At 38.6% G+C, this 15908-nt stretch overlaps 1 protein-coding gene across 2 annotated transcripts in view; it reads right to left on the bottom strand.

Annotated features, from left to right (window-relative positions):
- The window catches only part of RB195_008603 (uncharacterized protein), a gene marked incomplete at both ends in the record, with an annotated part of 33307 nt that extends 17902 nt beyond the window's left edge, over positions 1-15405 (bottom strand). Inside the window, 5 exons of one of the 2 annotated variants that reach the window (XM_064195178.1) lie at positions 8205-8246; positions 11509-11593; positions 12614-12695; positions 15081-15121; positions 15200-15405. In XM_064195178.1, the coding sequence (XP_064046323.1) occupies positions 8205-8246; positions 11509-11593; positions 12614-12695; positions 15081-15121; positions 15200-15405 (456 nt within the window). The remainder of the gene's footprint in view (positions 1-8204; positions 8247-11508; positions 11594-12613; positions 12696-15080; positions 15122-15199) is intronic. The other variant, XM_064195179.1, reaches the window with a different exon arrangement.
- Between the last annotated feature and the right edge of the window lie 503 nt (positions 15406-15908).

Here is a 15908-nt window from a genome sequence, read left to right as displayed (position 1 = left end):
TACATTATAATATATTCCAATATAGATTTGAGGAAATCCTCCAGAGCACACCATCACGGGTGTTTTTCGAGTCCCACAAAACGAAACTGTTGACACCTCTACTGAGTGGAAGTGTCAAAAGGAGTTGTCAACGGGATTGAGGTTAACTGCTTGATCCGGTCCCGTCGGTACGATAAAAGAGATCTCAGCGCTCAGGCTACCCGCGCTGAAACCTTCAATACAGTGTTGATCTCGCAGTGGATCCTGAATTCGGTTTTTTTTTGGTACGGTAACTGAAAAAAGGTGTTAAGTTGTTGAACTCCAAGCTAACATAGTTATCTTAGAGTTCAACAATTCCCACGTAGCAACTATCAACCTAAGAGTTCAGACTACCCGCCGGGATCCATGATTTTAAGAACTCTTTCAACTGTGGAGGTAATTTATAGGGATTTCCTTCGATACAAAGAAAAATTTTGAAAGAAGAATAAACAGAAAAAAATGGCGCGAAAGAAAAATACTCCGGACATTGTTGCGATCGTCGAGAGTTCATTTTTTTGCTGCTGTTTTTTTTTCCAAATTAATCTCACCCTGGTTTCCCAAAACTATGGTAAAAAAAAATTCTGAGAAGATGGTCACGGAATAAACCGTCTTTGACTGTAACTAATGCTCATCTAAGCTATTAGAGCAGCTGTAAAAGGAAAAAAAAGAGTACGATGAAAATGTTTTCTTTTTTTTCTTCTTTAGAATCCTATCAGATATGGAAAGACAATTAATCCTGATAATCGGATAAATTCAATAAAGCTACAGTTTTTTTTCTGCTGGCGATTGACGCTGAAAATCATTTCCTAACATCTAAAACATATCTATCACATAACGTCCACGTCTGTCTCACTAACGCACGAATTAATGAAGTTTTTAGCGGAAACGCACGTCAAGCACATCGTGGTGCTAATATTTCACGATAAAACGTCGACGAATGATGTAATTGCAGAATAATGCGTAATGTTTGGCGACATACACGATCGTTGCTGAAGACAAAACGAACGAATTGAAAAACGACCGTATCAAGCGGCTGCGCGCTCGGCTAGGCGTCGCGCATATATTCACCGACGGATTAAATGCGCTTAAGGGACGTCGAAGGATGAGGATGAGAACGTCTTCGAAGTTCGTCGAGCCAAGCTCATTCCCGGCATCCTACCATTCCATCAATACTAGCTTTTTTTACGGATATTATCTTCAAAAAGCAGTAACTACATAATCCAATTTTATTTAGAGAGCAAAAACCTCATTCATTGCGTTTTCGTAAACAAAACAAAAAAAAAAGAGAGAGCAGCGTTTATAATAACAGAATTAAATAAATTACATAATTTAATTAAACAGAATAATTTTTATCTATACAATATATCTTACATATCTCATATCTTTTATATCTATTTGATTACTTTATCCTGAAAAACAAGTACAATGCAGTTGAAATCATCACAGATGCAGAAATATAACAGCAAATAGGAATCACGTCACTGAAACACTATCTTGCTATTATTTTATTGCATTTCACGGCTATGGAGATCTATCCGGCGCGAAAAAAGAAAAACCCCATCGCAATCCAGAAAGAGATGAATTAGCTGCAGAAGGAAACTGATAAGCTTAGAGGGGAAGAAAAATCGCAGCAAAGGAAAGAATTGACCAGTTGATTGGATAATGACATCTCTTCCCGAAGGGTATTCCCTATTAAGAACTATATATTAATCTCTTTCTCTCTTCCATAAGGGTCCCATCTCAATGAAATAATCCCCTTCGACACGAAAATGAACGAAGCGCAGCAACTCTGTTCGATGTGGATTTATTATAGGAGAGTCAAACCTTTCTAATCTCAGAAATTCCAGAATAACCGTGATGGGCTAGCGATAATCTCCAAAAAAACTCACAGCTTTTTCTTTAATTCCTTTCCTTCACCGGGTTTCGCGGATATTGCATTTATAGCACTCATAGCACCGGAAATCCCAAGAGAAAAGTAAAACACCAGAAAAAAACTTCTCTATGAATTTCCCAAGCAAAAGGAGAAACGTTCTTAAAAGAACTACATATATGTAAAGCAGAAACAAACTGATTCTTTCTCAAGTATAGGAAATGTAGATAAGATTGAGAACAAGAAAAAGAAAATGGGAGAAAAAAATTATCTACCGAATCTTCGAGCGCAAACACTTCGAAAAATGATCAAATGGAGGATAAAAGCGGTAAAAACCCGGAGAAACTCGTCCTCGTCTTTCAAGAACTACATGTTTTTCTCTCTGTTTAACGAATTCCTTCACTTTATAGTAGTTTTTTTTCTCTCTCTCTCTGTCTCACAAGTACTGGAACTCGATTGTTGTCAGCTCGATAAGAACTGACAAGTGCAACAGTATGTGAGTCGGAGCTGCTGCAAAGCTCGATCTCGTAATTAAATTTTTTCCCCGTCAATCGAGAAAAAAGAAAAGATTCTGCTTGTGTTTCCGCTCTAGAGCTAATCAATTGATAAAATCTGCTGAGAAGCACAGACAGACATACACAAACACTGTGAATTCTCTACTAAAAACACGATCGCCACACAATAAACGTTAATGGAAAGCGTTGGAACGTTTTTCGTTCGTTGAACATAGCGCAACTAATCACCAAACGACGACGACGAAGACGACGACGGCGACGACAAAACAACGTGTCACTCGCACGCTTCGCCGCCTCTCACTCTTCACTCTGAAGAGTGAGAAACGACGACTGCGCCAGACCTATCTATCTACCTACCTACTACATTCATTCTCATTGAATCGAGTGTGTAGAACGCGACAGCGACACGCAGCGAACGCATCGACGACCCCCGCCAACCGTAAACAACAACCTCAAACGTCAACGAGTACGGTACGCACAACGCACCCACATCACATTTGATTGTGTACTACTTTTTAAGCAGAACCAAGATTGTTATTGATCTTTATTCTGGCTAACGTCGTTTCGGCGTCGTCGCCTTCTTCAGAGTCTTGATAGCCACAAAATCGTGATGTTAGCGGACCACCAGTTGTTAGAGTTGCGCCGCTAGTCAAGTAAAAGTAGTACACAATCAAACTCTACGATGTCAAGATTAAAAGAAGATCGAACTTGGAACTAACGCACCCACCACGGTTTGGCTAAGGGTTTCAGAGCATGAGAGACTTGAATGAACGTGGGTACGGTACGCACAACACACCCACCACGGTTTGGCTAAGGGTTTCAGGGCGAGAGAGACTTGGATGGTGAAAATCTGGACAAAAACGTCTTCGATACGTATTTTTGGTCAACAAATTGCCTAAAAAGAAGATCATGGGGACGTTTTCTCCCGTTTTCATTTGGAATGGATAGAAGGCGCTTTGTAATTCTAACGAGCAACTTATAAAATATTTATATATTATCGTTATATTGTTATTATTATCTATATATTTATATATTATGATATTATTAAATATTTATATATTATCTATGTATATCAAGCTTTTGAATAATTTCGCCCTTTCACAAGAAAAAAATCCTCAAAACCCGAAATGAATCGTTTTCGTTACGGAAAGAAACGCGATGAAAATTTCGAAAAACCTAAAAAAAATTCCTTAAAATGTATTAGTTCCACACTAGCCACGACCCATTTCGTGCTTTCTGTGGATTCTTCGCCCCAGTTACCTATTTCGCTAGAAGCAAACGCCAACTCAATGCATTAATTGATCCTTAGGCAGCTCTTGCCGTAATTAATCCATCGAGCACTCGCCTCCGAGAAATGAATGAACGGTGGAAAATTCAAATTAACACCGAAAACCTAGCGGATGAAAAAAAAGTACTTGGTAAAACTCTCGTTAGAACAGAAAGGAAGCCAAAACAGTAGAGGAATTGTTGAAACCCTTCCAGAAAAAAAGAGCAAGAGATACAAAAAAAAGCCAGCATGATAAGGTAAAGGAGCACTGAAAACAACAACAGGGAGTCATATCTTTTACACTATTTTTAGAGCTAGAATCAGGTTACTTTTAGCATACAAGTTCACGGAGAAACTAGACGAAAAAAAGGAGGAAGATCCATAAACCAGCATTACTTTGCTCTGAAACCTCTAACTTATAGATTTAGAAGTTACAAAATTTAAAAAAAGCTTTTCGCCTCCGAAATCAGGCTGGAAATTAGATTGAAGGTAGAGGGTCGAAACGTCTGCTGTGATTCATTGCTGAACTCTCTAGAGACTACATCTTCACGCTCATTCATAGAATTGAAACTGAACAATCCTTGAAAATTTCAACCTATTACCGTAAAAAATTCCAACCTATTTTGTTAAGGAAAGTTTGTGTTAACTGTGGTGTTCATTTGTTAAAAGTTTTTCATTCGTTAAAATGGTGTCCTTTTTTGTTTTGCTTCGATCATTTTCTTAGAATAAATATTTTTTGGATTCCAAAATTTTTCCCTTAAAACCAGCACTTAAGCGAGAGTTCAGTTCAAACCGTGTAAAATGTTATTCAAGAAAATTCTCATCACGACGAAGCGAGAAGCCAAGAAAGTGTTAGGAATCCAAGAAATCCACCAAAAAAAAACAACGTTACAACAACACGGAGAACACAAACACGCGATGCCAAGAGACAACCGCTATGCGGCGTCATCACATCATCTCTATCGTAGCGCTCGCAGCAGCGCTGCTAAAGCCGCAAGAAGCCGTGCAGGGATTATGGGCGGACGAACAGAGATAACTATCTATGGATGCATTTTGATGAATGCTTTCCATATGCCTGGTGGCGGCGGAGGAGAGAAAGATTGGAGCGATATTCTATGACGATGACTTCGACGTTCGGCGACATAACCGCCCCGTAGGTCTGGCGCGGACGGATTTACGGGACATTATTGCCCCCCGACTCTAAACTCATCGCTACAACAAAATCCTCCCATCTGGTTTTCCTGTTATTCAGCCCAATAATGATCCTACCAATGATCCCTTAGAGGCATCACGCCACGAATCGGGTGGTGCGGGTTTCAGATGGAGAATGCCTAGACGGGGTCGCAGATTATGGGAAGGAGGGTTGTTCCGTGCATTTCTTCCGAATTGCCGTAAAAAACGGACTGGAAGATGCGGCGCGTGCACAAGGCTGGCGAGCTCCAATCGAACTCGTTGTGGGAAATAGCGCGCCGGAAGGCTAGAATCCGCATTTTCCGGGCCGTTTTTTTCTACGGGAATTAGGAAAAAAAGGACGGAATCATCCTTCTCCCCATAATCTACGATCCTGTATACGCACACCACCCACCTGAAACCGGCACCACCCCAGATTCGTGAGGTGATGCCGTTAACATCGTAAACAGACATCGTATCATCGTCGAACTCGTACAAATCGAATGAGTATGAGAGGAAGTGACTTGTTTGTCTGGACACATACACACACACACTGCCAAACAACGACGATGCGGCAGCGACACAGCGTCTTCGGGGTGGGTAACAACAACACTTGTCATTTCTTTACTCAAATCACTCTTCCTTGAAAATAACTAGTGTTGTTAGTCGTGCTCACTGCAGTAAACCCCCTTCAATAACTGGAAAAATACAGCGAAAAGAATGAAAACCCTCGAAAAATACATTTGAAATCGTTATTTCACATCATATTTACTTTTCAAGTTACTTAACTTATTTTCTTTCTTTATTTTTTCATTATTCTTTATTTACTTATTTTATTTTTATTTTATCTATATTCTTATTTTCTACTATTTTTTGTCCTTTTTTCTCAGGGATTCTAATTTCGGATCTCGCAGCCGCAAACAAATTCCAGAATCTCTTAACCTTGAGCCAATACGACATAATTGTAGCGACCCCAAGACAACTATCACAAAAGTTCCCCATGAAATCGATTCCCTCCTTCTCGCTCAGCTGTTCAACTGCACATAACGTAAAAAGTGTGCCGCCGCCGCCGTGATCGCATATTGCACGCATGTTTAAGGGATACTGTAGGTACGATGCACAATACCTCTCTGTCATACTTCTTCACCTAACATATACCGTAACCTCTACAAATAACAAAAGAAGTAAACATTAACCGAAAAATATGTCAATATTCATTCATGAAGTCGCAAGCTGCGGACCATCGCCGAAGAACTCCGAAATATAGCTGAGAAAGAACAGAAAGATGAAGGTGTAGTGCCGTAAAAATGAATGATACCGTAATGGATTAAAATTATGAATCGTCCTTCAAAAATGACAATTTCCACGTTAGAAGTATTGGAGTCAGCTTGGATTACAGGGTTTTTCTTCTATTTTAGAAGATAAATCGTTGAAAAAGGAAACCTGCAGAATATCTACAGTAATCTACAGTATGAGTGCGGGGCGAATCGACATTCAACCACAACTAGGGACACTTCAGCGAAAAATTATTTTTTAAATAGTTTTAGATTTATTTCCATTTCACAAGAGATCACTACGGATAAATGTTCCCAAAATACAACGTCAACGGTAATTATTGTGCTGAAATTAGCAGTACTATCACAGCAATTGCTGCTCTTGTCCGTGAAAGTAGCAAGATTGTGATTACTCCGCAATAAGCAGATGAAACCAGACATTGTAGAACATGACAGAAAAGAAAAACGTAAGGAAAAGTCTTTAACATGGTCAGATGCAGAACGCAGAAAGAAAAAAAAAGAATTTGAGAAAAAGAAAAAACTTCTCAAGAATGGATCCTAGGCAGTGGGATCGCTGACTCACAGAAAAACAGTTTACGTATTTGCACAAATGATAGAACAAAAAAAAGGAAAAAAGAAAGTTCTGGTGGGACGTGTGATGATTGCCTGGTGGAACGTACATACCATCATTTGGCGGTAATTTCCCATTCGACAGTGCTACTAGGATCGACGCGACGCCGAACTAGTTATATGAAAACACTCGCACGATGTTTAGTTGTTTTCCCACGATCCCCACTTGTTATGGCACCCTCTTATTCCCCCCTCCACCCCCTCTCCAAAAAAAAACAGGTTAAAATCTAAAAACATAAGTGCAAACAGCGCTCAATCACAAAGAAAGTGTATTAAAAGGCTATTCTGGTAGAAAAAACGGTTCAATTGATGTATGTAAACAGGGGGAGAGAGAAGGCCACTCTCTACCTATCACATCTGTTGTAAGCTGACTCAATTTCAAAACTTAAAAGGAACTTAAGTTCCTAAATCTCTTAGGAACATAAATCTGAGCGAATCAACACGACTTGTGGTGTCCAGAAGTTACCCGGACGGAAAATTGAGTGAAAATTGAGTTGTGCTGCTGAGGCGGCGAAAAAAAATATGCATATTCAATGCAAAAAAAAAAAACAGTTTTGTTTTCAAGATCAAAAAAGAACGAGATCGTAAAAGGGGAAGAAAGTAAAAAGTAGAAAAAGAAAGTGCGAAATAACACGTAAATATTTTAAAATAGCTCAAATTACTCCTCGAGAAAAAAAAGTACAATAAAACACCGTCGATACGAGAATTATACTCTTCGTGACACTTTATATCCATCACAAATAGCCAGACATTCGAGCGAGAAAAAAAACAAACATTGACTGCTGCTTGCCTGTTCGCCTACTGCCGCCAGTTCACCTAGTGAAATATGACTTCTTTACTCGCGAACACGAACGTGACTCAACAATTTCTTCCTCACTTAACGCCGACGCGAGTGACAGAAAAATGCAGACCTCATCGAGACATATATGCGAAGCACATTAAGGTCTCATAATTACACCACCACCACCACCACCACCACACACTACACGAACTGAGGAGGGACACCCCGTGGCTAACCTCAATTACTCGCTTATCGCCGCCGCGGATGTGCTGCTGCTGCGAGAGCGCCGTGTCTAAAAGCGTCCACAGCCTTCGTGGAACTTATCGTCGAAATTCCCCCGAGGGATCAGTCGAAAAATCTGCCGACTGAGAAGACCAGGATGGGAGGAAAATTAAAAGCGTAAACAACTAATATGCGAATCAAAAACTTTCTTCTAGCGTTCATCGAAAAAAAAGAACAGCTCTTCTCAAGCAGACAAATAAAAGAAAGGATCTTGTAGACACTACTGCAAACAAACCTATTCATGCGAACTAATCCTGACAAAAAACAAAGTTCCTGAAGAGAAAAACACATACACATCTTTCCTCGCTCCCTCTCAATAACTTCACTCTTAAAAACGGAGAAAGAAAGAAAAAAAAACCAGGAACTAGTTCGGCGATGCCGAAAAAAAAACGCATACCTTTGTCTGCGATCTCTTTGGAAAAGCGACCTTCGGATCGATCTGAAAACATTCATTAATAAAATTGAATAAAATAGAATTTACTCATAACATTTAAATTAAAGTATTAAACAAATAATATCAAATTAAATATCAACAGAATAAGACATCACGGGGAGCAGCGGAGAAAATCGTCACATTATCAACAAATGTGCAGATGTGAATGCTGTGGAAAGGACGCTCCAACCAATAAGAACTGAATTGGCCTCAATTTACACATTCAATTGATGTATGTAAATTTATGTAACAATATTCCCGACAAACACTTTTCCCTCGGCCATAATTTCCTTCACTTTCCTATGAATTTTCCTTCACCAAAAATACAAAATATGTACGGCAGATGGCAATACAGTAAGAAGCAGTATGAACAAGGAGGTCCCAGAAGGAAATCGCCCATTTACATTACTCCTCAAATTATTAGATCCCTCACAGATCTCACATAGGTGCGTGAGAGTGTTCTCGAAACTTTCGCTGACTGCAGGCTGTTTATCTTTTGCGTAACGCAAGGACTACAGGAAGGACTGAGTCATTCGAAATGATGAAATCCAGGATAGGGTAACTAGAAAAAAAGATGATCCCGTGAAGATTTGGCACCGGCAGTGGAACGGTTAAAAGCATCACTCCACGAATCTGAGGTGGTGCAGATTTCAGGTGGAGAATTTTTGTACGAGATCGTAGATTATGGAGAGGGGAGTGATTCCGTCCATTTCTTCATAATTGCCATAATAAGGCATGGAAGATACGGTGCGTCCACAAGGCTGGCGCGCTCCAATCGAACTTCTTGTAGAAAATAGTGTGTCGGAACGCCCGAAGCCGTATCTTCCGGGCCGTTTTTTTACGGGAATTAGAAAGAAATGGACGGAATCACCCCCTTCTCCACAATTTACGATCGCGTATACGACTACTCCACCTGAAATCCGCACCACCTCAGATTCGTGAGGTGATGCCTTTAACTAAGGTGCACAAAGAGAAGCGCTTCTACCTCAAATCTAAACCAACGCTATGAAGGAAAGAGTCCGACACAGAAATTTTGTTTGAATTCATCTTTTTTCTCGTTAATCTCAAGAAAAAATCAGGTTATTGTGTCTGTGGAAATAGATGCAAACATTTAGAAGTTAAATATTTGAATATTAATGAGAATACGAGATGAATATAGGGATAATTATTGTTGGGAGCAGCGATTTTTGTCAGAAGAATGATAGAAAATAATAGAAATCGTCTTTACATTGAAGAATTGGTTTCAGACTCATAAGAGACACATGGAAGGCAGCTCTACTTCGATTATTACATGAAAACATGGAGAAGAGCTGTATCCAAGCGTTATTATTGCGTTATTTTTCCTTATTTATTTCATTATTTTACTTTTGTGTACGCCGTAGTTTAACTTTGCTGGATCCATCTGGTGCAACTTCCCTGGCCAGAAGAAAAAATCCAATAGGTTCGCTTTTTTTTCCAATTTTTTATGGCGTTAACAAGTTGTAATGACCCCGGCAGAAGCGACAAATGATAGTTTTTACCGAAGAAAAAACTTTTGTGAAGGAAACTGCACTGCTCGAAGTGTCATCGCAACTGAAGTTGTATTTCTAAAGATCTTTGATACGTCTAAGACGTCTTCAACAACAAAATCTCGTCTGCAAACACAATAATCCAATCATCTATGCTAATCAAACAAATTGAGAGCGGCTAAGCTTGCTGAATGTCAAAATTTTCAAAATTTCCATCAGCTCATCAGGCATCAGACCACAACATGGAATGTTTGGAGCGACATGGTGAGAAATATTTACGCCAAAAACGTGCAATGCAATTATGTGAAAAACGCTGAAGAAAGATACAAATCGATATGTGGAAAAAAAAAAGCGAGAAGTTCGCCTCATCATTAATTTCTCCCAGCAAACAGGTCCGATCTTTTTTTCCTGATTACAGAAAAGAGAGAACGACTTACCAATTAATAATTTTAGTTCTTTTTTTTACGAGTTTTATGAGCCCAATGTTCAATTTTAAGTGTCGCGATGATTTTGATACATCGTTCCACTTTTTCTTTCGAAGATAATATATGTATTGCGATAGAATCAAGTAAGAGCGGAGGGACTTGGGGGTCGGGCGGTAGATCGGGGGGTAATTTTTCTTGGGGCTATTTTACACTGCGATTCTTGGAAAAAATAAATCTGTTTTTGATCACTTAAATGGTTTTGGAGCTCGCTAAAAAATTTAAAAAAAAATTGAATTAGAGATTAAAAAATTAAATTTAAAAAAAAATCTAAAAGTATTGTACTTATTGGCATTGCATACTGGCCAGCCATCAATGCTAGGGAAGTTGGTTAAATACGAAACCTGCCAGAGATTTAGCATAACCTCATTCCATTTTCACTACTTGTAAAATATAGTTAAACTTAGATTTAAATTTTTAAAACTTAAAATTAAATTTAAACTATTTTTTTAATTCAGGGAAGAAAAATCTCAGGAATAATTAAACGGGAGAGTTTCGACAACTCTCGAAACATTCAGATCCAGACCAACAATGCTGCAAACTTGGTATGGTGAAGGTATTTTCTTGAAGTTTTCCATATGTAGATGGAAATTAGTGAGGAAATGAACGGGTAAAAATTTAGCAAGAATAAACGTATAAAAAGGACTATGAAAAGATTAGAATAATTGTAAAATGATTTTAAAAGGATAAGAATAATTGTAATAAAGTAACACGCACCTCAAAACTATGTACTTAAAACTTGAATTTGGAGAATAAAGAGAATAAAAATCGATTTTGACTAAACAATAATACTTAAGAAGGGTTGGACCACAAGTGTTCATAATTTATGGGAACAGTAGGCTACAATCATTAAATTATACTCATTTGTACATTCCCACAACGAAAAACAAACTGTTGCAGCTGCGCTCCGTAGGCCATAACATGAAAACTCGTACACGTCTCTGTACATACGTTCATAAACCTTGCCACCGTAAATCGATCGAAACAAAAGAGTAGAAATTTCCAGAAATTCATTTATAAATGCAGGAGAACTATACGAGGCGAATCCGTTAAAAAAAAACCTCTGGAAGAGATCTGAGGACGCCCTATACATCAAAATATTCATAGAAACAGGTGAACTTCTGCAGATTTTTTTCATTTCGAGAACAACACAAACCTATGAGCGTAAAATTAGACTATTGGCGTGAAATAATTATATTTCGAATAGATTTTTTTCAAGAGCGTTTTAAACATCACCGAAATCACTAACCACTAAAAATTTTTAAGGTAAAAACTTACCTTTTTACCATCTAATTCGTGTTCTTCTGTAGCCAATACCCTATCTACACTAGCCGGATCGACAAATGTGATAAACCCGAAGCCTCTGAAAGAATATGATCGAGAAAGGCATGAATTTTGCACGTATTTCCATATATTTTTTTCATTTTTTTTCATGGAATGGCACTGAGATTATTGATATTGATTTAACACCTAAAAACAAAAAAAAAATCAACTATAGGGAATGACTACAATTGCAACTATAAATCTTTCAATCTACGAAAAATATCTTTTTTTCTTCGTCATTTAAATAAAGAATAGGTTGGGAAACCCAAACCTTTACATTTTTGCCACTACAAAAATGGTTGCACGCCTAACGTCCTAGAAAATTATCTTGCAGCAAAGAATATAAAAGCCAAGAATTGAGGATAGAATTGAGCGATTTCCTGGGGTTTTCTGCAGGAAAAAAACAACTAGAAACTGCAACGAGTTCTCAAATAGTGAATAAAAAAAGAAATTTCATTAATAAGGATTCGAAATAAACATTTAAAGCTAAAGAGCACCGCTTAGCTTCTGTACTTTTTGCCTAGATCTCAAGTAAAAACACAGTAAACGGATACTGTTTCAAATGGAAACAGTTCCTCTTGTTTTTTTTTTCTTCGAAAAAAAAAACACTCAATTTTAGCCGGAAATATCAAGGTTCAATAGAACCAAAGGTGAAAAAAGTGACTCATAAATTTTCTGCTCATGTAGTTATGTTTTCCTCAAAAGAAAAAGAGAAGTGCAGCGTACAGTAGTAAGAATAATTATTATAAAAAATAATTAGAGTAAGCAAGAATAATTGATGGAATAATTTAGACTCTAGTTCTCAAATAAATTGTGGCCAAACCACTAGAAAGGTAAACGTTTTGAACCACAAAAAAAATGGAGAAAATAAAACACAAATCACTCCTAAGTACAGAAGCCATACCAACATAAAAGCAGTGTTCTTATATCTAAAATCTAAGAAAAAAGGCCTAGTTGCTGTCAAATTTGTGGCCTGAAGCAATAGAAACAGTCTAGGAAGGAAGTTGATCCACTTAACATCAAAACCCCATTACTTAGAGATCAACAGATAGAGACATACCTAGCCCGTTTTGTCGCTGGGTCCCGCATAACCATACACTCGTTAACCTCGCCGAAACGGCCGAAATAATCGCGTAATCCTTCTGAAAACAACGTAGATTTTGTTTGTGAAGCAACGAAAAATGTTAGCAACTAATCCCAATTCTTTTATCATTCCTTCTAAATGATATTTAAATTAAATTCCTAATTCCTTAAATCATTCTATATACTTCAAAAGTTAAAACAGAGAAGCATTCGGTACAAGTCAAGAGAAACGAGCAGCGTGATGTTCTTCGGTTATAAAAATTCTTATTTTTTTAAAGTACAAATTGTAAAAATTCATCAGTTCTAGGTTATAAAAACATGAAATTCTTCTCCATAAATTTTATTTTCCTTTTTACGTCAAAAATTCCCCCTTAACTAATCGACTCAACATCTTAGAGTCATTATATGCAGCTTACGCGGACAACTAACGAGTTGTTTTTTCTACAAATATTCTTTATTCTATTTTTTCCTGCAAATATTCTTTATTCTACTTTTTTCTACAAATATTCTATATCGACTCAAAATTGTTCTGGAAAGAATAAACAATGGTTTTCTGCCCAGATCTACTGAAATGCTAGAAAGAAAAGGTTCGTAGAAAAGCTTGAAAAAATTGGAATCGTCCTCCAAGACTCAGTTCTCCATCCAAAAAAAAACAACTTTAACGTCCTCGACACTTCTCAAATCATGACGTTACTTTTCCGATTGTCGATAACGTTTGTGAAGCAAGAGTCGTGATTGTTAATTAACATTCTTTATTACGTTTCCCGATCGTTGTCTTCGTCAGAGATTGGAAAACACAATAACTGTGATATCACTTTACATCGATAAGAGCCTTTCATGTTCTCTTCTTAACTCTTTTTTTTTAACTCTTTCATGCCCTTTTAAACCAAAAGTTTTTTTTTCCAAAGAGAAAGTTATCATGGTCTCTTCGTTCGAATTGTGTCTAGCGGCATTCTTCTTAAGGGCTCAGACATGTTGTGTCTTTTCCTAGGTACTAGAAAAATGATTTCCCAGTCATTTAACCAGTTTTTCACGAATAGAAAAGCTGATCTCTGCAATCCCTCGAGCAGCCTAGATTCCCGGAAGCTTTTCTCAAAATCTATGAGTTCCAAAAATCCTCCATTCGTTCATATCTTTCGGTTTCCCCAATCCTAGTTTGTCGTTCCTAGCAACTCGTCAACGCCCTGCTCCCCGTTAGTCTTCACTGGACTCGAGCGTGTTTTTGGTACAGCTGCGATAGGAATCGATGCGACGACAACGACAACGCGACAGAAGAAGAAACCAGCCATCCACCAGCAGCCTCCGCCAACAGCACCCGCGCGCTATGCCACTCGCTCTCAAAAACATCAAAACATTCTAGCACGATGGTGGTGGATGTGGTTACGCTGCTCCACTGCAACAATAAACGCTGCATAAAATGATGGAAAAACAACTACACCAAAAACCAGTAACCTCAGAATTGGGATATCTGGTTCCGGGTAACCATGAAAGTGTTACAAAAGGAGCAGAATAGCCAAGAGACAGAGGCTGAATTCCCGAAAACTGATTTCAAGCTGAAAACCTGCATAAGGCAGGGAATATCCAGGATGCAGAGGCTAAATTCTTGACAAAAGATTTCAAGGAGAGGTAAGAACATCATTATCACCATCCGATGCTAAACCACAAACTCTGTTACTTTGACGTTTACTGTAAGCGCTATGGAAAATGGGCCGGTAGAACCGCAGGTCACGCATCCTCGCGTTTTTTTCTTTTCTACATAATGCAAATTTTCAAAATTTGAGCAAAAACTGTAAGAGGCGATCAAACGATCGCAAGTTTTCATAACAAACTCAGAGGAATGGGTCTCATGAGTTCCTCAGCGATTAAAACTTCCAATTATTTCTCATGGATATTTCGATCGAATATGAAAGAATTCCCTATGAATATTCTATAGCTATTAACAAGATGGTTTTCTTATTGCTTCAAAAACAAGTGCTGCAGACAAAAACATATCTTAGGGATGGGGAATGCGATCAAAATGAAGCGGAACAAAAATGAAAATTCCTAGGCGATTATGGTAATAAAGAATCGAATTATTGATTTTCCGCAGCAATCACGGTTTTGGAAAACTCCCCGGACCCTACACGTCTTATGTTCCTGCACAATTTCCTGTGTAGAATCCGGTCTGTCTGTCTGTCATAGCTTGAACTATAAACAGCAGTTACACTTCTTTAATGACTTCCTTCCGTAATAGCAAAAGCAGTCAGTCAGCCACCGGTGCCAGCTACTACTAAAGCACGCACATATCACTTAGTATCTATCATTTCGACGTCGTTGTCGCTGGATGAGCGCGATTGGGGGCGAAAAACAAGCGCTCCCCGTTCCTCTTCGCCTCAAAACAACAACACCACCCCTAGCCAGCTAGCACTAGCACTAGTAGTAACAGCCGCTGCTAACACACTCACCAGCCGTTGTTTGCCAGCTCAAACCACCGATGAACATCTTCCTGTAAGTAACAAAGTCAAAAATAGAACTAGTATAGCGTCAACTGTGCCTTCACGATACCAGGTTATACGACGCTCACCCTGGATCCTGTGCTTGAGATCCGTCATCCGAATCTGCGTTCAGTCGGGCCTCTTCGTGCTTTCCCGAGTCGCCTGTCGGGCTGCCGCCACCGCCACCGCCGCTGCTTGTACCGGTACCGCCACCACCGGACGGTGTGCTAGTCGAGTTGTTCATCGCAGCCGTCGAGGTCGAGCCGCTGGTCGCCGTGTGATGGTGCTCGTCCATAAAGCCACAACACTACACCTCTGAAACGCTATCAATTGATCAGTTCAGCGTCAGCAGACAAATTTCAGACAGTAAAACTTATTAAGAAAATCCCTCCACGAAAAGAAAACATGGGAAAAACGACGTTTTTTTTTGATTCGTCAAGAAACTGATCAAGAGTGAAAGAGCAATGACTTGCTATCATAAAATAAAATAATATATTCTTCCTTTTTCCCAGCCTCCCAACATTTCTGCCAACAACTGAGGGTATAAAATGAAAAGCAATGCTTCGATAACAAAACGCGCTCATCGCCCTAAAATTTTTGACAGACTTGTAAAAGAGCAAGCAACTCAACAGGCGAACATTTTGAATTCATAACCATTTAAAAATTACTTCAAGAAACAAATGATTGTAAAGTTTCGATTAGATGAGAGATGGAAAAAGATGAAAGGAACAGGATTTTTACGGGAAAATCCCTTAGCTGAACTTAGGCGCTGGGATTTATAAAATAGGAGGAGCCATG

This window comes from Necator americanus, chromosome III (assembly GCF_031761385.1).
Source record: "Necator americanus strain Aroian chromosome III, whole genome shotgun sequence".
NCBI lineage: Eukaryota > Metazoa > Nematoda > Chromadorea > Rhabditida > Ancylostomatidae > Necator > Necator americanus.
Note: the sequence above shows the minus strand (reverse complement) of the source record. Positions and strands in the feature narration are given on the sequence as shown.